This window comes from Equus przewalskii, chromosome 26, assembly GCF_037783145.1.
Source record: "Equus przewalskii isolate Varuska chromosome 26, EquPr2, whole genome shotgun sequence".
Taxonomy (NCBI): domain Eukaryota; kingdom Metazoa; phylum Chordata; class Mammalia; order Perissodactyla; family Equidae; genus Equus; species Equus przewalskii.
This window is the reverse complement of record NC_091856.1, coordinates 27,980,889-28,002,140: the sequence shown is the minus strand read 5'-3', so window position 1 is coordinate 28,002,140 and position 21,252 is coordinate 27,980,889. Positions and strand designations below refer to the sequence as shown.

General features: G+C 52.5%; 1 protein-coding gene across 2 annotated transcripts in view; it reads right to left on the bottom strand.

Moving 5' to 3' along the window:
- Positions 1–4,069: 4,069 nt before the first annotated feature.
- LHX2 (LIM homeobox 2) overlaps positions 4,070–21,252 on the bottom strand; it is a 32,505-nt gene continuing 15,322 nt past the window's right edge. For both annotated transcript variants that reach the window (XM_070594665.1, XM_008531417.2), the window contains exons 3-5: positions 20,412–20,815; positions 14,612–14,817; positions 4,070–4,957 (exon numbers count right to left, since the gene is read on the bottom strand). In XM_070594665.1, coding sequence (XP_070450766.1) covers positions 4,670–4,957; positions 14,612–14,817; positions 20,412–20,815 — 898 coding nt within the window. In that variant the 3' untranslated portion in view covers positions 4,070–4,669. The remainder of the gene's footprint in view (positions 4,958–14,611; positions 14,818–20,411; positions 20,816–21,252) is intronic.

Below are 21,252 nucleotides of genomic sequence, written 5' to 3'. Positions count from 1 at the left end.
GGCCCTCCCTGGAGCCTCAGCTGGCAGATGAAGCCTGGTGGTGTCCACTCTTGCCAGCAGGACACACAAGCCACAGCGGCAAACACTTCCTCTCCAGGAAGCTGGTTCTGCCATGTGGGACTCCAACCCGAGGGCAGGGTCGGGAAGGGGGCCTGCTCGGCTATATCCCTAGCAGTTCCAGTTGGTATCCAAGGTCATCCGAGAGCTGAATGTCACCCGTCCGCCCAGGGGCACCCCAGCTGTGAGACTCCTCCGCCCTCCTGAGCACGCTCTTTATCTGCTTGCCAGTGCCCTGGCTGTTGGCTCTGCCAGGAAGGCTCAGCCTGCTCCCCTTTTTCACCCAGTCAGCTTGGATCCACCCAAGATCCCAGCTCACATGTCGTCTCCTCCTTGGAGTCTCTCCCATCTTCTTGAGACAATTCCTCACACCTCCTCTGTGGCTCCCTTTGTTTTGAGTCAAACCACGAATATAGCATGTACTTATTCTCTCCTGGAATCCTGACAATACCCCTGCGTGGTGGCTCCCGTGGGCCCCATTTTAGAGATTATGGTACTGGGGTCAGAGTGGTTACCTACCTTGCCAAAATTCTCTCAAGGCAGAGAAAACTGTGGAAGGTCTCTTCCGTCGGCCCCAGACCTCCCCCCTCGGGGGGAAAGGAGACTGGGTAGGGTGGGACAGGACAGGGCAAAGTCACAGCCAAGACCCCAGCCCCCACAGACTACTTAACGCCAGGCCTGGGTGTGCGTCCTGAGAGCAAGAGGCTTCCCATATTCACAGCAGGTTGGAGCCCAAAGGGTCTCGGAGATGGCCCCTTGGTCCCCTCTGTAGCCAGCAAGCAGGGAGGTGGAGGCAGTGCCCCAGGGCCACAGGCGGCAATGGTGACAGCGCCTTTGTCCTCCCTCCCATCACTGGGGGACAGAGCTGGGCTGGGAACCTCAGCTCTTTCCCCACGGCGCACCTGCCTTCCTTTGCCTGTCTCTTACTCAGTCTGAGTCTCCTGTATTTCTGTCTCTCCTTTGACTTCTCCCTCTCCCTCTCTGAGAGTCTCTCTTTACCAACCTCAAAGCAACCGTCTGTTTCTCCTACTCCATCTCTCTCAGCCCCTGAGTCTGTCCCGGGGTCTTCCTCTGTCTCTGAGTCTTCTCTTCTCAATCTCCACGTGTCTTTCTGTCTCGTCATCTCTCCCCGCATCTTCGACACAGTCTCTTAATCTCGGTCCCATCTCTGTCTCTTTGTCTCTCTGCTTCTTCGCTGCTCTGTCTACGTTCTCTCTGGTTCCATCTCTCTCTCCCTATCTACTGTTGATCCTTCTCTCTGTCCCTTGTATCTTTGTCACTGCTGTTGTCTCTGCCTCTGTGTCTATCTTTGTCACTGTCCCTTTCTGTCTGTGTTCCACTCTTTCTCAGTCTCCCGGACTCTGCCACTATCTTTCTGCCTCTCTTTCTCTCTCCTTGTCTCTGTCACTCACTATCTTCTGAGTCTCTCATTCTGTGTGTGTCTCTCGGTCTCTGACTCTGGGGAGAGCAGTACCTCCTCCACAGCACCCCCCATCCTTGGCCCGACAGCAAGCCCTGCTTCTAAACTTGCTCCCTGTAGGGGGCGGGGTACCCCCGGGCATCATTCCAGGGCCTGCTCCATCTGGGTGGCAGTGCTGACAGACAAGATACAGATCGGACTTGGTTCTGTCCGGACCTGAGCAAGGGGCACAGCCGGGCTATGCGGGGGTGTCTGGGTGCCTGCAAATGTTTGCATGTGTGCACGTCTGGGTTTGTGTGCGGGTCTCCCTGTGTGGGGTGGTCTGAGTGTCTGTCTAGATATATTCGTGAGTGTCTGGGCCTGTTTATGTCTGTCTGCAAGCATTTGTGTATGTGTGTCTTTGTGTGGGGCTGTCTGGGTGTAAGGATCCTGGCCTGTGGGTCTATCCATCCATGACAGCCTCAAGGGTGTACATGTGTGTGTGTCTGCGGGCACATATAGGAGTCCCCGGGAGGAACTGGCATCGTGGTGCATCTGCGTGGCTGTCCATGGGCCAGGCCCTATGCTCACATTCTCTCATGTGCTCATCAGTGAGGTACAGATCCTATTACCCTATTTGACAGGTAGAAAAGTTGAGGCCCTTAATCCCCATGCTTGGATGTGTGACTATGAATATATGTATCTGCTTGAGGTTAAGAGCTTGGGGTCTGGGGCCAGACAGACCTGCTTCAAATTCTGCTTGACCCCAGGCAAGTCGGCTACTCTTGGGTCATTCTGAATTCATTCAGCAAAAATGTATCAATCACAAACAAACAAAAAAAACCCATGGCACTAGAAGCAGACTAGGAGCTCCCTTGGGAGGGGGTGACAGGGAGGGGACCCAAAGGAGCCTTTGCGGGGCTGTAAAGTTCCCATATCTTGATTGGGGTGGTGGTAACATGCATGTATTCTTTTGGAAAACATTAATCAAGCTGCTTGTTTCAAACGTGTGCACTGTATGCACATTATACATTAGTATAAAAGTTTACCAAGGGGCCAGCCCGGTGGTGAAGTGGTTAAGTTTGCGTGCTCCGATACAGCAGCCCAGGGTTTGCAGATTTGGATCCTGGGTGCAGAACTACACACTGCTCATCAAGCCATGTTGTGGCGGTGTCCCAGATACAAAAAATAGAGGAAGATTGGCACAGATATTAGCTCAGGGACAATCTTCCTCACCAAAAAAAAAAAAAAAAAAGTTTTAAAAAAATTTATTGAGCTCCTACTCTTTGCCAGGCATTACATAGCAATAACAACAATAGAGTCGTGTGTGTGTGTGCTCTTTTAACATTTCAGAAAGTGAGTCAGTCCAGGCTTTAAGCACTCTCAGCCCATTCCTGCCCCACTCCCTTCCCACACCCTGTTCCAACCGAGATGGCAGAGGGAGGAGGAGAGAGACCTCAGTTCTGGGCTGGATTGTTCCCCTGCCCAATCTCTCCTGGCTGTTTTCTCAAGGCAGCTATGATTTTCCCTCTGGATTTTCAAATTGGTGGGCCACTGGGGGACATTTTGCTAGGTAACTACTGGTACTCAGCAAAGCTGGCAACAGAGTGCTCTGCATCAAGGTTCAGAGCAAGAAATGAGGGGTGTAAGATGCCCAGTGGACAGACATCACACCTGCTTGATGCATTCAGCAATGACAGGCAATGCCTGGATACACACATTCCTGCTCTCCACCTGCAAAGTGCTCATGTGTCACTTGTCTGTCATTCAATAAAATATACTGAGCCCCTACTATATGCCAGGCCCTCAGCTGGTCCCTTCAACACACCTTACTTTGCCCTCACTACAACTGTCATGCAAGGGTCATTATCTTCATCATCCAGCTGAGGAAACTGAGGCCCAGAGAGGTGATGACCTCCCTCAGCTCACACTGCTCAACAGTAGAGACTGCAATCTTCTTCTGCCTGTGTCTGATCTCCATCCTCTCTAGATATGTCTTTTGTCTGGGTTTGAGGTTGCCTGAAGCTTTAATAAAGGAACCAAATCCATTTACTTCTGCCCTCTTGGGAGATTTTTAAATTTTGTGCCATTCATTAGGAAAACTGGAATTTAAAGCTAACGTTTAAAGCAGCCCTTTGGTGACAGCGTTCACTCTCATAGGGAAAGGGCTCTCTCATTGCCCGACACACCTTTCCAGCCCAGAGAAGAGCAGAAAAGACAGGCGTGATGGCCTTTGACCTCTATATCGCAAGCATCCAGTAGGGCGTGCTTATTTAATGTTTCAAAGAACAAATGAACGAATTAATGGTATTTTGTTTACATACCCTCCACTTAGCAACATCACACATATTGAGATGATCTCTTGTCTGTTTCTGCCTCCACTCTAAATTCCCTGGGGGTAAGGACTGTACCTACTCCATCTCTGGATCTCGACAAGCAGCCTAACTCCTGGCACAGAAGGAGGATCCCACAAATATTATAAACAGATATTTATAAATTATAAGTAAATATTATAGATAAATAAGGCAAGACTCTGGAATCTATCTGTGGGCTTCAGTAAGACCTCTTAAGTCCTGTCAATTTCACACCCAGCTAAACACCAATGGCACCAACTAGTTTCAATAAGTGGTTTTATTACTGGTTAGATTTTTACAAATTCTGATATTCGAACAGACTTCCACCTTAAAATTCTAAAACAACAAAGCGACCGTTGGAGGGGGTTTGATTTTTTCTTTTTTTTTTTTCTTTTTAGGACTATTCAAAGTAACAAACTTTTTTTTTTTTTTTTTTTTTTTTTACATTTTTGCTCTGGTCATAAATATACAGAGAGAAAAAGAGGGAGAGAAAAATGAACAAGTCATCCAAAGTATGGAGATAAAACAGTATTCCTAAGGCACGTGGCAGTCTTTGAAAATACAGAAGCTCTAGCCAACTTAAATTATTCGTTGTTTTTTTCCTCGCTCAGTCCACAAAACTGTACAGTGACACAAATGTTGTGTTGCAGATAGATCTTCCAAGTAATTCCTCTGTCCACACCGCTGCGTTAGCCGGGCGCCCAATTATTTTCTTCCTCTGTTTCCAGGCGAGATCCTAAAATGTGGTTAGTTAGTTGCTCAAAGCCTCTATTTTAAAATACACTTGGAATTCAACTAAAGATAATTTCTTTTTTAAAGAAATTGTGGGGTGGGGTCGGGGGGTGGGGGCCGCGAGTCATTAGAAAAGATTGGTCAGAGTCGTTTGTGAGGGGCTGTGAGACTCGTGGCCCTCCAGGTTGCCAGGCACAGAAGTTAAGACGGACGTCACAGTCGGCAGGGTGGGGCTAGTCAAGTCTGTGAGGGTGGTGGGCGTGGTGGAGGGGCTGAGCGAGGCGTTGGAGAGCTCCGAGGCTGGCCCCGATGGCGTCCCCGTCTGCAGTGCCGCCTCGGTCGACTTGTCCACGCCCGTGTTTTCCTGCCGTAAGAGGTTGCGCCTGAACTTGGCCCTGGCGTTCTGAAACCAGACCTGCGGCGGGGCGAGAGCAAGGGCTGGTTAGGGGACCGCAGGAGGGGATGCGGGGGGAAGAGCAGAGCATCCATCCCCACCGCCGCTCCTCCCACCGCCACCTCCCTACCCGCGCTGTTCAACTCAGAGATGCTCATCCGTCTTAGGCAGAGGGCGGAAACAGAAAGTCGGGCTGGCAAGATTTTATTCTTAATAAATTTAAATTTTCCTTTTCTTTAATTGGCTATTGCTGGGTTTCCTCTTCTGTAGGGTTCCAGAGCTGACCTATACTTTCCAATATCATAGCCACTACCCACATGTGGCTACTGGGCACTTGAAGTGTGACTAGTCCGTAAGTGAAAACACACAACAGATTTGAAGGCAGTACGAAAAGAAAGAAGGTAGAATATCTCAATTATAATTTTTATACTGGTTACATGTTGAAGTGATGATATTTTGGATATATTTGGCTAAACAAAACATAAAATTAAATTTAAAATTAATTTTATCTTAAATTAAGATTAATTTAAAATTAATCTTTTTGCTTTTCTAATGTGGCTACTAGAAAAATTTAAATGTAAAATTACATATGTGGCTCACGTTGCATTTCTTTTTTTTTTTTTTTTTAGCCCTGAGCTAACTACTGCCAGTCCTCCTCTTTTTTCCTGAGAAAGCCTGGCCCTGAGCTAACATCCGTGCCCATCTTCCTCTACTTTATATGTGGGACGCCTACCACAGCATGGCGTGCCAAGTGGTGCCATGTCTGCACCCGGGATCCAAACCGGCGAACCCCGGGCCACTGAGAAGTGGAATGTGTGGACTTAACCGCCGCGCCACTGGCCCGGCCCTCATGTTGCATTTCTACGGGACAAGGCTGTTCTGGAAGATGTGTACAAACCAAATCTTGATCACTTTTCACAATGCTTGAGAGATTCGGGTTTTTCGGCAGTCGCCTTTAAGCAGACAATAGATCCCACAAGTTCATGTGCGTACAATTTTTAAAGTGTTTCATGGTCAGTAAGCCTGGGAAATATTAGACTGGTGTAAAGAACACATAGGAACCAGTCCATCAAGAGTTACTAAGAGGAAGAAAAAGACACAGATCCGACTCCCCACCACCATCAGCTGGAGGAGCCACCCAGGTATCCTGGAGTCCCGGTTTCAGGTCTCAGGGTGGGGTGGGCAGAGGGGAAACAGCTGCCGAGGTAAACCAAGGCCAAGGAGGTTGTGGCCTGCAGTTTCCCCCTCCCGACCTGCCCCAGCCCAGTAGGGTTTATGAGGGCGGTGGGGTGAGTTGCACAGTTAGAACTGAGCTTGGTAAGAAAAGAACACCAGAGCGAGAGAATAAGAGTCTCCATTCATTTTTCCTTGGGTGCAGACACACACACATCCACACCTGTACCTTTGCACACGAGCCCCCCCGCCCCCAAGTGTGCCCACCCGTCTAAATGCACAGACACATCCAGCTGTACCCAAGGTCCTCGAAGTACTTTGGGAGAGGCCTAGGAAATCCAGGCCACTGGGCGGGGTTGGGGCATTGGGGGCTTGTATTTCCCAAAGAAAAAAGCCTGAAAGCCTGGGCCCCTTCACTTCCCTTTGCGTGAGGAAAACACCCGCCAGAAGCCTCCCCATAAAACAGAGGGCCGCGGGGAATTGTACAGATTCTGGGGTGTCCAGTTGCATACTTCCAGATGTGCCTGCATCTGCCTGTCTTCTCAGTGTCTCAGACAGGGGTGGGAAGGGCCGACTCGCGGCCCCACCCTCCCCCGGGAACCACCCCAGCTACAGGGGCCTGAGGCCTCAAACACGCCTTTTTGGTGGCCTAAGACAATTTGGCCTCAATTAAAAAGCAGAGCCGAGAGGATCCTGGGGAGAGGAGGGAGACTCGGACCCTGCAAAGTGAGGAAACAAACTCTCTGCCCGGCTCCCCGGATCTTCCCAGGAAGGAGGCATTTTCCCTGGCCTTCTGCCCAAAGCAAGCTCATCACCCCTTCTAGAGCAAATAAGTCCAGTGCTTCTAAGACCACCCTCAGCGTGCTCTTCTTGGAGTAGAGGGTCTTTCCCTGCCCAGCCTGCAGAAATCTGCAAGAGTGAGACTCTGTGTCCGTATGGCCCACGGAGAAAACGGATGGAGAAAGCCCTCAGAGAGAGGACGTGACTTCCCCAAAGTCTCATGGCAGGTCGGATCAGGAAGGCTGGAGCCTTGGTGCCACCTTTGCCACTGTCTGGGCCTGAGTGTGTGTGATCCTGGAGCATCTCATGTGTCTGACTCTGCAAGTAGTAGCTGGAGCAGGGAGCCCAGGGGTGGTGCACCGCTCAGCGGCCTGGGGCTCCGAGCCCTCGGGAAGGGCTGGAACCAGTTAGCTGCCGGCTGTTTGCTATTTCTCCGGCGTTGCCCCTAACAGTGGTTTGTAAACAATGACACCATCTTCTACAACTGCCTTCTCTGCTTTGCTGGATGTGAGGCGCTGGGAATCTGATGGATGAAAATCAACTCGACTAAAAGCCAGGCTGCTGTGGGGTTTTGTGTTGGAGCTATTGTTCACCTTAAGCGGGGCTTCACCAGAATTCTCTCCCAGGTATTTCAGAAAGTCCCCTTCCAAGAGGTTGTTGAGGCAGGGAACCTAAGTCATGTTCATGTCCCAGGGACATGGCACAGAGACTGGCAAAGATTCAGAATCTGTCATATGCATTGAGATAATAGTAATCATAACAGATAACATTTATGGACCCCTTACTATGTGTCAGACCTCATGCATGCCACACTCTAACGTGCAGTCACAGGCCATGTCTGTGATAAGCCAAGTCGGGGGGTACTATAATTAGCCCCATTTTATAGATTTAAGACCAGAGAGGCTCAGAGGGGTGAAGTCACTTGCCCAAGGTCACACAGAGGCCAAGCTGAGACTGAAATCCAGGAACCCAGGATTATCTGCCATAAAAGGTCCATGCTCTCCTTAACACACGCTCCTGAGTCAGCAAGCGAATGAATGAATGAATGCCCGAGTGAGCGAATAAACACAGAAGCAGCTGTGATGCCGCAGAAAGAGCACTGGACGCAGCCTCCAGTTCTGGTTCTGCCACTGACCAGCCAAGTAATCCTGTGCTGGCCCACTACCTCTGGGCTTGCCTCAGTTTCCCCACCTGTACAAGAGGGTTGGGCCATACCACGTGATGTGACACCATCTCTGTGGCCTCTTTGCTTTCTGATGGGCTGGGGTTCTAGGGCAACTGCCAAAGGAAGGAAGGACGATCTGCTCTTCCCACCCATCTTCTTAAACCCACGGCCCTCTCTCTTCCTCTGCGGGGAGCGCCTTAGCCTGGTGCCCAGGGGAGCCTCGATAAGTCCTGGGTGGGTGAGGAGGCCCACATTGCCACATGCTCTCTCCTCAGGCACCAAGTGGCCCTGCAGGCTGTGTTTTGCCTACAGCCCCAACTTCCCCAGAATCCTTTCATCAAAGAGGCCAGGAGGACCAGTGGGAAACCCACTTCGCCTCGCAAATCCTCTCACGGGTCGCTACGGAAACCAGACAAAGCTTCCTGCCCAAAGATGTCCCTCATGGCATTCTTTTACAACATCAAACTAATGGCTGCATCCAAAGTGTCTCATCAGATGGGGCGAGCGCAAGTCACAACAACCATCCTACACATCACAAAGGAAATGTGACCGATGTTATGTGAGGAAAAAAATAAAAAAATGATGTCCTCTGGTATTGCAACTTCATAACAAAGATAAGAGTGATGAATAGTATTCATTCATTAAGTGCCAGACACCCTCTAAGTAAAGTTCTACGCATTTCACACTATTAACTCCGACAAGGTAAGCACTAACTCATTGCCAGGTGAGGAGACTGAGGCACAGAGCCCAGCCAAAGAAGTCGAGCTGAGATGTGAATCCCAGCCCTCACCCACCACTTAACCTCTCCACTGCACACCTGGGGTACTGCTTTCTGTGCTTTTATATGGGTGATTTTTTTCCCCTATTTTTCTAACCTATCTGTATGGTGGTTCTATTATTTTATAAACTTGTTAAAAAGTTTTTTCAAAGAACCAAAATCAACAAGCCCTGGACTGGACATCTTGAATCCTTGGTTCCAGCTCCAGGGCTACAACTGCTTTGCTGTGGGGCCTTGGACAAGTCACTCTACTTCTCTGGGCTTCTAAGAGTTCCCTATCTTCTAAAATGGGAGATTTGGGCCAAATCATCTATGAAACTCCATCCAGCCTCAACCATTGATGCCTAGGTCAGAAACTCCCCAGAGCCTGTGCAAATGACAGAACAATGCTCACTCTCCCCCATTTCACAGGTGGGGAAGCTGAGGCTCAAAGAACTGATGTGACTGGCCCTAACTTAAACCTCACCTCCTCAGGGAAGCCACTCCTGACTGCCTCCTTCACCAGGTCAGGTCCCTGTATTATCTGCTCTCATTTCACTCCCGTGTTTTTCCTTTCTGGCACTTCTTCTATTTTATTTTTGTCAAGAGTCAAATAAGGGTTCTGTGGCCAAATAAATTTGGGAAATGTTAGATCAGAAAAATCTGAATCTCTTCAGGATTTCTCAGTGACTGTATTAATGCTAACGTACTCTGATCGCCAAGAAAAAGACACCAATCTTTACCATTTCCCAAACTTATTTGGACTCAGAATCAGTTAAAAGATACTTTTATTATGAGATATTTCAAATATACAGAAAAATACAGACATGAATCTTATCGCCATTTTAGTTATTTATACAACATCTTATTGCCCATCTGTCTCCCTTCTGGATCGTTCGTTTCCACGGGCCCGTTCACTGTATGGGTGACCGCTGAGTCCTTGGTGCCTCACGCCCCGCCCAGCACACGGCCGAAGGCCGGTGCATCGGAGGAAGAAGTGAGCGGACAGAGGAAATCCGGTGTCCTCAGTTCCTGAGTTCTCACACAGGTTAATGACGATCACTAGTTGTCGTGAAGATGCTTACTTCTTGATGATGACTTAAAAACATCACGGTGTTTAAAAACATCATGAAGAATGTCTTTAAACTGTTGACGGTTAAAATATATTTTCTTTCAAAGTCACACCAGGAACCCCTAAGGAGATGTCACCCATCCAAACCAATCTGCGCACGACCCCCTCCCCGAGTGCAGGGCATCCTGATAGGCTGCCTTCCTGATCCTTCCCCAGGAAGGGAGAGAGGCAACGCGGAGGGGCATCGTGTCCTGAGGGGGAGTCTCCAAGCATCTGCAAAGCTCAGTGTCTTAATAGACCTGGGTCCAAGGGGCCATTGTGTCTCCTGGTCACCTTCCCCGCTGAAGGCAAATGAGCATTGTGGCTGTCACGCTGCTGCTGCTGAGAACTGTGAGCATTTTTCATGCCCTTAGGGCTTTACAACAGGATTCCTGCTTTCCTACCAAGACATGCCATCTATGACCCACTGCGTCCCCTCTCTCCCACCTGCAATGCTGCATTCTGCAGCTAGATGGGGGGTGTGGGGGGGGGCAGGCAGGAATCACAATCCCCACGCTGCGCTATGTGGGGAAGAGCTACGCAATCAGACCAATCTGGGCTTGACTCCTGGCCTCTTCACTTACTAGCTCGAGACTCAGGGCAAGGGTCCTAGTCTCTCTGAACCTCAGTTTCCTCATCTGCAAAATGAAAATAATTAAATTTTTTAAATGGGTGCAAAAGAGGTTGGTAGACTGAAGCCTGCTGTGTAAATGTGTGTGTGAAATTCATGCGCATTGAGTCCCTAATATACACTTTATAAATTACACTTTATGTCACCTCCACTACTCCTTGCAACCACCTACTGAAGTGTTATTATCATCCCCATTTTATAGCTGAGGCCACTAAGGCTCAGAGAGGTTAAGTCACTTGCTCAAGATCACTCAGAGCAAGTGGGAGAGCTGAGTCTGGACCTCACATCAGCTAATTCCAAATTCCAGCAGGGATCCTGCATGCCAAGCCTACCACGGTGGTGCTTATGCATTACAGATTCAGTAACAGCCTAGAACCCCCTCCACACACACACACACACACACACACACGCACGCACACATACATCCTATATCCTCCACCTCTGGGAACAGAGCCTCAACCTCAACCTGCGCCTGCCATGCAGACTCTCTCTGAGGTGGACCACAACCTGCAGGGGGCACCCAAGGCCCAGTACCATTAAGCTGGTGTGGACAAGTAACAAGGAACCATTTCATGGGCACCTATTTTGTGCCAGCAGGCATCATGCTGGAGCCTCCCCATTCATTGTCTCAATCCTCAGGAATCCTCAAGGTACAGACTACTATCACCTCCATTCCACAGATAAGGAGTCTGGCTCAGAGAGGAGAAGTTAAAGTCATTACTGGTAAGTCAGACAGGACTTGAACCAGTCTGTTACCTTCCAAAGCCACGCCACCAGCTGCCTCACCCCAAATTGCTCCCATGCCATCCACCCTAGCCGGCCTATCAGCAGTCAGGACACCTGGGAGAGAGCCCCTCCCAGCCAATGTCCGGCTCCTGTAACCTTGAGCAAATCACTTCATCTGCCTGGTTTTTAAGCTTCTCGTCTGTAAAATGGGTGGGCAAATATCAAGGTAAGGGAGATGAGTGGCTGGGAAGAGAACACTTTGCAAACTGCCACACAATCATGAGCACTTGTGCTATTAGGGGATCTGAAGGACGAGTGCAGGCGATTCGGAGGTCTGGGAGGAGGGCGAACAGCAGTCTGGTATGCCTTATGGATGTGACCGCCCCCACCCCAACAACACACAGGCCTTTGGTGGTACTCACACTCAGAGGCAGTCACTGCTGGGCTGGCTCAGAGGAGAAAGCAATGCCCATTGATCAGCTGGATTTGGACCCAGCTCTGCTACTTACTAGCAAAGTGTGACTCGGGGCAAGTGGAAATCAACTGGGCCTCAGTGTTCTCATCTGTACAGTGGGGGAGGACGGGTCACAACGCCTGATAGTGAGGACTCGGTGAGGAAACGTGTTTCACTGGCCTTTCGAAGTGCCTGCCACACAGTGAGCACTCAGACATTTACTGATAAGTAGACACCCCATAACTGTCGGTGCTTCTCTCCCTCAGGGGGCCCCGCACCCCTGGCTTTTCTGAGTCCACATGGCGGAGGGAGCATGCAGGTGTGAGCCCCAGCCCAGCACTCTACGGGGAAGGGGACAGGGCGAGTGCTTGCCCAGGTCCCTCAGGTGAATCTTTCCTCACACATAGGGTAGTCGGCCCCTCCCCAGGTCTCCCACAGAAGCCCCTTCCAACTGATCACCCTATGGGGAAACCGACTGTGAGTTTGTCTCCACACCTGACAGGTGAATTTCTTCAGGGCCAGGACTGTGGTTCATTCATCTCTGCGTCCCTGGGGTCTAGTGCCCATTGATATTTGGTCAGATGAAAGGATGAGAGAGAACTATGCTAGAAATCCTATTTGCTCCTAAATCAGGTAACCAAGCCTCCTGCCTCACCAAGGCCAGCAGAGACTGGCTCCTCACTCCAGATTCAGATTCAACTACAGGCACTTACTCTTTATTTCATTTAATCTGGATCACTGGGAGAGGTGTGTGTCCTAATGGTGTCCACTTTACAGATGAGAGAGCTATGGCTCAGAGAGGGTAATTAATTTGTCCAAGACACACGGCCAGTGAGTAGAGGAGCAGAATCGAACCCAGGGCTTCCTGAACCCAGCTCTGCCTGACACTTCAAGTCCCTGCTCCTGCCCCCGCCTGCTCCTAGAGGTTGATTCATGGAACCTCCCCCGACCCCAACACATCATAAGGGCATCTACACGGGAAGGATCAAAGTGTCCTACTAACCAGAGAAAAGAGAGGCAACTGCGGGTCCTCGGCCCAAATTCGCCCAGGGCTGAGAAATGGAGGGGACGCTGAGGAGGGTCCCCCGACCTAACCCCAAGGAGGTAAAGTCCCAGGGAAACTGACCAGGGGGATCTGAGACCCCGACCGGCCCTGCGACGCTCTGGCCCCTATTCGCCCCAGGCCAGAGGGACTCACAGGCAAAACGGACCCAAACGGGAGGGGCGGGGCCGCGCTCAGGGGCGGGGGGCGGGCCCAGGGAGGCGCATCAGCGCCCCATTGGCCGCCATCGCCTCCTTCCGCCACGTCACCGAGCCCTCCGAGACGAAGCTGCCCCAGAACCCCTCGGTGCGCAGGGGCGCCCGCAACGAGGCCAGGTGGGCTTGCAGCCCGGACTCCCGGCTCCCCGGAGATCTCCGGACCCTCGACCGCGTCACAGTCCCATTCTGCCCCCGCCGTCACCCCCAAAATGCTTTTCTTTTTTCCTAACAGACTCGTAGGCTCACTTAGGGCGGCTGCGCAGCCCTCCGTGTCCATCACCGTCACTCTCATCCCCTCTGTGTCGCCGCCTCTAGGCCCTCAATACCCAACTACCTGAGGCTGGAGGGCGGGTCAGCCTGTGTCGGACTGAATCCCAGAACCTCCCCTCCTGTTATGAGACCATGGTCAGATCGCTTCATCTCTTGATTTTCTTACCCCAAAATGCCTATTGCTATCCCTACAAGCACATGTTCTGAGGAATAAATTGGTTAAACTTACTATAAAGGGAGATATTCTCCCACCCTGTCATTGTAAGGATGAAGAAACTGAAGTCCAGCGACCAGAATAATTGTTCATACTATTTAATATCAGTTAACTGATTAATGTAGTCAGTGTCGTTCTTGGCTACCAGCCACTGAGCAGCAGGTGTCAGGTACTGTGGTGGACACTTACATCAGCTCAACGCTTCTTCCAATAAGCTGACAGCTTAGATAATTTCTTGTGTCCATTTCACATATGAGGAAACTGAGGCTCAGAGGAGTGAAGTGACTTGCCCAAGACCATGAAATGAGTAAGAGGAGGAGCTGAAGATTTGAGAAGTGGTGGCCCAAGGCTCTGCAGCGAGTTTGGGTCATGCAGGAGCCTGGAACTCCCTAAACTGGGGTTCCTAACATCTTTGGGGTGATGGACAGATTCTTCAGAAATCTGATGAAAGCTCCGGATCCTCCCTTACATATAAGCGCAATTCTGCTCAGTTTCAGAGATTCGAGTCTACTTCCTCCAGCTCCCTGCCGGCAGACCCGGGAGAGCCCCCTCGCCCACCCAGGGGATCTGCCCACATCCCCGCCTCACCAAACCTTGCTTCTGGGAGAGTCTGAGAAACCACAAAGAGTCAGAAGAAAAATCTAGAGAGAGACAGAAAGAAAGAGAGAAACTAAAGAGAGCAAGAAGGAGAGGAGGAAACGGCCAGCAGCAGTTGCTCTGGACCGCATCCTGGGATGAGGGGCCAAGACGGGGCTCTGGATTTATCTGAAAAGCGTGAACCTTTTACAGCATGAACATATTTGAGTGTCACTTGAGCAACAAATAGCAACTAAGAATTGTTTACAAGAAAGAGAACAGACTGAGTGTGAAGACAAAGAGGACTGAGGGATACACATACACAAAACAGAAAAATGGAGGGACAAAAATGGAAAGAGAGAGATGATGTAAAATTAGAAAAAAAGATTGAAATACAGCTAGAGACAGACCAAAGAGATGGAAAATGAGAAAGATAAACAAAGAGAAAGGCAGGCATAGGGCGGAAGTTCCTTCCAAGGCCCACTGCCGCTGTGGGGTTCCGCCTGTGGCCCTGGCGGCCCAGGCGCTCCCACCCCCTCAGCCCCAGCCCCGGCTGACCTGGAGGACCCGCTTGGTGAGGCCAGTCTTTTGCGCGAGCTGCTTCAAGTCCTTGGCGTCGGGGTTGTGGTTAATGGCAAAGTAAGACTTCATGGTCCGAAGCTGGTGGTGCTTGAAGGAAGTGCGCATGCGCTTCGTCTTCTGGCTGCTGGGGTACGGCTGGTCGCGGTCCAGGTGCTCCGCATCGTTCTCATTGCAGCTCAGCGCTGGGAAGGGGACGCAGAGGCGGCAGGTGAGCCTCCTGACCCGCCTCCCCACACTGCCTCGTCCACACCCGCCCCACCGCCACCAAATGTTTCTAGTCTCCGAGCCACACTGCATGTGCCCCACCTCGCTAAGATGGAGATATTGTCCCCATTTTAGAGATTTAGAGGGGAATTTAAGGCTCAGAGAGAGCCACCTGCCCAGGGTCACGCAGCTAGGGAATGCTGGATACAAACCTAGCTCTAGAAGAATCCCCAAACCATCTGAGCCATCAGGTTACAATAATAAAAAATAACAACAGCTAGAACTTGTTGATGGCTTATTTGACTGCAGATGTGCTAAAGGGCTTTACATGCACGCTTCCACTGAATCCTCATCATAACCCTATGAGCCAGGAATTATTTCTCCCTTTTTACAGATGTTGAAACTGAGGCTCAGAAAGGGAAGTCACTTGATTGCCCACGCACCAGTGCAGGGACTCCTGGGCCCACGGTTTTCCTGTTTTCCCCTGTACTCCCTAAGGAGGAGTGGCTGTCTCCGGTCTCCCCCCACCCAGTGTCTGAGGCAGGCACCTAGAAGTTGCCGACTGAGATCTCTCCACTCACTTTCATTTCACTGGCATCAGTTCCCACACCCAAAAGTACAGCCCGACCCCTAGGAAATTGTGTTTTGTACTTTAATCCTCACCACTGCCCTGTGAGGCAGTTGTGGGAGGTTAAGCGGAAATCTCACAGAGTGGCAGAGTTCTAACCAGAAAGGGAAGGAAGTGGGAGGAAGAAATTAACATGGATTCAACACCTAGGGGATGCCTTTGGCTTTACATACATCACAGGGTCTTCACTACAGCTCAAGAGGTGGCTACTGCTATTCACCCCATTTTAGAGATGAGGAAACTGACGCTACGGGAAATGAAGCCACGTGCACACCGCCACACCACTGGTAACTCCTGAGCCTAGATTCAACACTGCGGTCTTTGCTGTTCCTTTCCGCCACATCGCAAAGGCAGACAAAGATGAAGCATGACTCTTTGGGGAGCCCGTCCCCATCCAGAAGGGTCCCAGCTGGGGCCTGGCTGCCAATGCCTGGAAGGCACAGGGAGTAGAGGACAGGGGTGGAAACCTTGGGTCTCAGAAAGTTGCTTGGCAACCTGGCAGCTGATCAGGACTTGGAGGACCCCTCTCCAACATCCCCTCGTCACATCCCAAGCCATCCCACACATAAGGTCTTACTTTGGGAAAAGCCTCATAGGAGATTAATTCGGTCCCCCTAAAGCGGGCAACTGGGAATATATCTTGTGCTCCGTCACATGCCCATAATAAAACTGCCAGATTAAGCAAATAAAAATACAGGTTGCCCAGTTAAATGTGAATTTCAGATAAAGAATGAACTGTTTTTTTTAGTATAAGTATGTCTCAAATATTGCACAGGACATACCCATACTAAAAATTCGTTTGTTGTTTACCTAAAATTCAAATATTGCATAGTATACACTTATACTAAGAAATTATTCGTTGTTTATCTCAAATTCAAACACTGCATGGGATACACATACAGTAAAAATTTATTTGTTGTTTATCCCAAATTCAGATTTAACTGGGCATCCTGCATTTTATCTGGCAACACTGCCTCGGAAGTATTCCTGCTCTCCTGGTGACCTACTCCTCCCCGTGCCCAGGTGGGGAGTAGTCCCTTGCAGTAAGAATCTGCAAGATGCAGGTCCTGTCCCTAACCCGGGAGCTGTCAGCAAGTGAATGGACTTCCATGCATGCGCTAAGGTACCCAAGTCCCCTACTGGGACTGTACTCCCACCAAGAGTGCCCAGAGTGAAGAAAGGGGTCCAGCAATTTAAAGGGGATCAGAGAATGACTCGAAATGGGATCCATGGAAACTGCCCTGCCCCTCCTGCCAGAGCGACCTTCTTCTTGCCCCTAGTCCCCAGCTCCCCAGGGGGAGGGGCAGGCCTCCCCACAGGGGATCTCTGGGCCCATCCCTCTGCCCAGCCCCAGCCTGGGCCTTGCTGCTGTTAATGAGCTCCGTGGGGACCCCAGCGCCCCATGCACCCAAGGGACGTGCCCTGAGTGCGGCCTAGATTGGGGGAGGTGGTTTGGGGGAGAGAGACAGAAAGAGCAGAGAAAGGAGAGAAAGAGACAGAGGTAGAAAGACAGAGAGAATGAAGAGAGAGAAAAGGCGAGGGGGTAGGGAAGAAAGATGGACAGAGCCAGGAAAAAAGAGAGGAGAGACAGAGGAAAAGAAAGCACTGGAGATGGGAAGAACGGGAGAGAGACAGCTACAAAGACAGAAGGAAATCAGGAGAGACGCAGAGAGAGCCTGAGGGGACAGCCAGGCCTGGAAATAGGGGGGAATGTGTGGTGGAGTGTCTGGGTTATGGAACTGAATCCCGGGTCTCAAGGAGACCAGATCCCTGCGGGGAGGCCTTTTCCAAAGCCTTACTGGCGGGGCAGTGGTAAAAGGGGAGAGAGGGAAAAGGAGGGGAGGGCAGGAAAGGACCGAGGTAGGGAGGCCGAAGCGGCCAGCGGCCGGGCAGGGGCTGCGCTGGGGGAGCGAGAGCGACGGGGAGCGGCCGTTGGGCTCAGATTTGGCCGGTGCCCCGGGCCCCGCAATCCCGCCCCCAGCGCCCGGCCGGGGTGAGATTCCCCAGGATCGGATCCGGGGAGGAGCAAGGGGCTGAGGGGAGGGGGAGGACCGAGCTTTCTCTCTCTCTCTCTCTCTTTTTTTTTTCCTCTCAATTAGGCCGATTCAATGGAGCTAAAGAGCTCGTAAAATCATGAATAATTTACTCGTGATCTGTTATTAACCCATCGGGTTTCGAGCTCTTGTCGCTGGGACTGAACCTGTAATCAAATCTGACTTCGCCTCATTTTACTAAAGACGAGATTGTAGGTTCAATTGTCTAAATAATGGATTGGAATCAAATCAGTAATTACGCCGCCAGGCACACACACACAAAAAGCTGGGGCTGGGGGAGGCCGGGCGTCCGGCCGGTCCGCGCGGGACTCCTGCGGCCGTGGCGCGCAGACCCGGCGCAAAGTGCGCGGCCCAGGCCCCTCACTGGCGCCGGCCGCCGGGTCTGCGCCCCGGGCCCGCGGGCAGCCCCGCTCGGGGTTTGGGGAAGGTTTCCGTTCCGCCTCCGGGACCCGGGATGCGCTCTCGGACTAGAGGGGCGGCCAGAGGAGGGCCGCCTCGGCCCCCGCCCCGGAAGGGCTTTCCGACCCTGCGGCGCTCTGGCTGCCTTTCCCTAAGCCGAGGGCCCGGCGCACCGACGGCGGCCCCTCCCCACTCTCCCCGAGCCCACCGCCCGGTGTTAAGGTGCCGCTGCTCCTCCACCGGACTGTCCCTCCCCAGAGCGATGGCCTTGGCAGGCGGTCGGTGTGACTGGGTCCCTGGGTGTGAGACACTCACACAAACAAGCTGGGAGCTCCTGTCCTCACAGTTGGAAACACGCACAGACTCACAGCAATCGCACGCTCCACAGTCCCCTCTTTCCAGTCCCGGCCGCCCCACGGTCCACACTGCGGCCATTTCTCTCCTGCCGATGCCCGGAGGTGGGGGGGGGGGGGGGGTTGAGGACAGAAGCCAGAGTTGAGGAGGCCTGGCTGGGCCCGGCGCAGCCAGGGAGGCGCCCCCTTTTCACAACCTGGTCCCGGGAAGCCCCGAATAAGCGAGCTGCACAGCCACTGCTGGCGCGCCGTGCGCGGTTCCTACGAGTACGGGAAGCCCGAACCAAGGCCAGAGAGGCGCCGGGAGAGAGAAGATCCGGGAACAGAGAAACAGGGAGACACACGCAGAGAGAGAGAGACAGAGAGAAAGGGGGACCGAGAGAGCCGAAAGGAAAAAAGAGAGAGAGAAGCCAAAGCGAAAACGAGGAGACGGCATTCCCTGAGTGGGAATGTCTCGTAGAGGTGCCAGTCCCCAAACTCAGCCTCCAGCCACATCTCCTCGCTCCGTGCGGCGCGGCCTCGCCAGGGAAGGCGACGGAGCAGCAAAAAGCACAAATAAATCTCTGTACCTTCTACCCTTCAGTTCCAAACCTGGTTGCGAACCTGTGTGCCCGGGAAAACATAATCCCGCTCCCTACCCACCCTGCGCCCTGTGGCCGCGTCTGCCCGCTGCTTCCTCCTGGAGGCCGACCCCTCTTCATAAATAGACGTGGCTTTGTTTCAGGGGACCTGGTCTGGACGCAGTTTAGTCTATTTTCAGGGTAGTGGGAGATGAGGAACTGGAGTTTTGGAGAGCGACATCTCTGGTAGAGGCTTCAGCATATCTTAAATCCGCCTCCGCAGACCTGCCTGCAGCCACTTTCCCATTGACCAGACTGGGGGCTGCATTTTCCTCCCGGCTCTGCACACAGACACACACGCCCCCACGACCTTCCAACAAGCAACTTCGTTGGAGCGAATAGGGGATCCTCACCCGCCCCCCCCCCATTTTCCTCCCCAGCCAGCTCAGATTTTTAAAGATCAAAACAACCCTGACTTCTTCCCCATGGCCACACTCTCCGCAAAGTCCTGTGTTTGTTTTGTTTTGTTTCCATTTGTGCATCAGACTAAGGGGAAAAGGAGGAAGAAAACAAAATCTCCGAATCCGATTCGGTCACAAACGAAAGAAAGAAAATAATTGCAAATAGACTCTATGTAGTTCAGATGCCCGGGGAGTCGTAAACCTTCCCCGGGCGTGCAGACTTCGGGCAGATGTTGACGGTTCAATTTGCCGGGCCTCAGAACCTCCGCAGCTGTCCTGAGCGGGGAGGGGCGCGGGAGGAGGCAGAGCCTCTCCCGGAACGGCCCGGGGTTCAAAGACGCCGGAAATGCGAACTGAGCCCTCCACCCAACCCCGGCGCGAGGCCAGGCCTACTCTGGTCTCATCCCCGGGTGCTGGCTTCCGAGGGTCGCGGCTCTCATCCCAGCGCCCCGCTGGCGCCCGGAACTTGGAGGAAGGAGCCGGGGGTGAAAACCCAGACCTGGTGGAGCAGGGGGATCGCTCCAGGCACAACGACCCGCCTTGCCTCAAAAGGCTCCTGTGCCCAAGTTTCGAGCCTGCCGCCCTCAGGACACTTTACATGACTGGGCCGCATGCCAGGCCGAGCTCTGTGTCCCCGGCCACCACAAGCCCTTTCTCTTGGGACCCTCGTCGCCCTGCCCCGCTCATCCATCTCCCTAGGTCCCCGCTCTCAGCCGCGCACCCCAGAACTTGTGTGGTGTCGGCTCTGCCTTGCTTTCTCTATCCTCGAAATTTCTGCCCAGCAAAGTGGGGGAAAGGCCCAAACCAAAAAGCCGCCTCTAAAAAATTTCTCAGTGAGGAGGCCCTGCACCCGGGCTGCAATACACTAAAGGACCCTCTCCTCCCGTTATAGCCCACGGCGCACGGGCTGGAGCCCAGGGGGCTAAGGTCCCTTCTCCCCGGTCGTCTGGTGCTTAGGGCCTGGGAAAGCTAAGGGCAAGAGTAACCAGAGTGATATATATATATGTGTGTGCGCATATATATATAAATCACACTGAGAGTCACTCCTGCTCACGGCGTGCGACGCCACGCACTTTTCCCCAACCCGACAGGGGCGCTCGGTGCGCCTCGCACTCACCAGCATTGTAGGCCGCCAGATCCGCCCCGGGACCGGGGCTCTTGCGTTTCCTCGGCCGCCCCTTCTGCACCGTGCCCACACCATTGTAGTAGGGAAGACCCAGCGGGTTGGCCCCGGCTGCGCCCAGCCCTGCGCTCTTGGCCGCAGCAGCTGCGGCTGCGGCTGCCGCCACGTCGGCGTGGTTGAAGTGCGCGGGGTACTCGCCCTGCAGCAGCGCCTCGAAGTGCAAGCGGCAGTAGACCAGGCTGTCCTTCATGCCGAAGTGGTCGCCCGTGGTCAGCATCTTGTTACACGTGGTGCACGTGAAGCAGTTGAGGTGATAAACCAAGTCCCGAGCACGCATCACCATCTCCGAGGCCGAGATGCCCAGGTGGCAGCGGGCGCAGCGCTGCACAGAGAACCGCCTGTAGGGACCATCGAGGGAGGGACTGTGGGGACACACGGTTGGGTACCCCCCATATCCCTCCTCCAGGTGCCGCTGCTGCCACTGGGGGAAATCCCCTCCTCAAGACAGGCAACAGGGTCTTAACTTGGAGGATGGGGGAAAGGGAACTAGATTTTGGCCCAAGTCCGGTCCTACCCTGAAGTATAGGTTCCCTTAACCATTTTCATGCCTACAAAGGCTTCTGTTTTACCCAGAGCCTTAGCAAGCCCTGGGAAAGCCCTTGCCTGGCAGTGGGGGCAGAAAATCCCCACTTGGCCCTTCCTCAACTTTACCCTTACCCTCCACACTAGCATCTGGGAGTGCTACAGACCTTTGTAATTTGGAAGAAACACAGAGACAGGGAGAGAGGTAGACAGAGAGAGAAAGAAAGAGAGACAGAGAGAGAGAGAGAGAGAG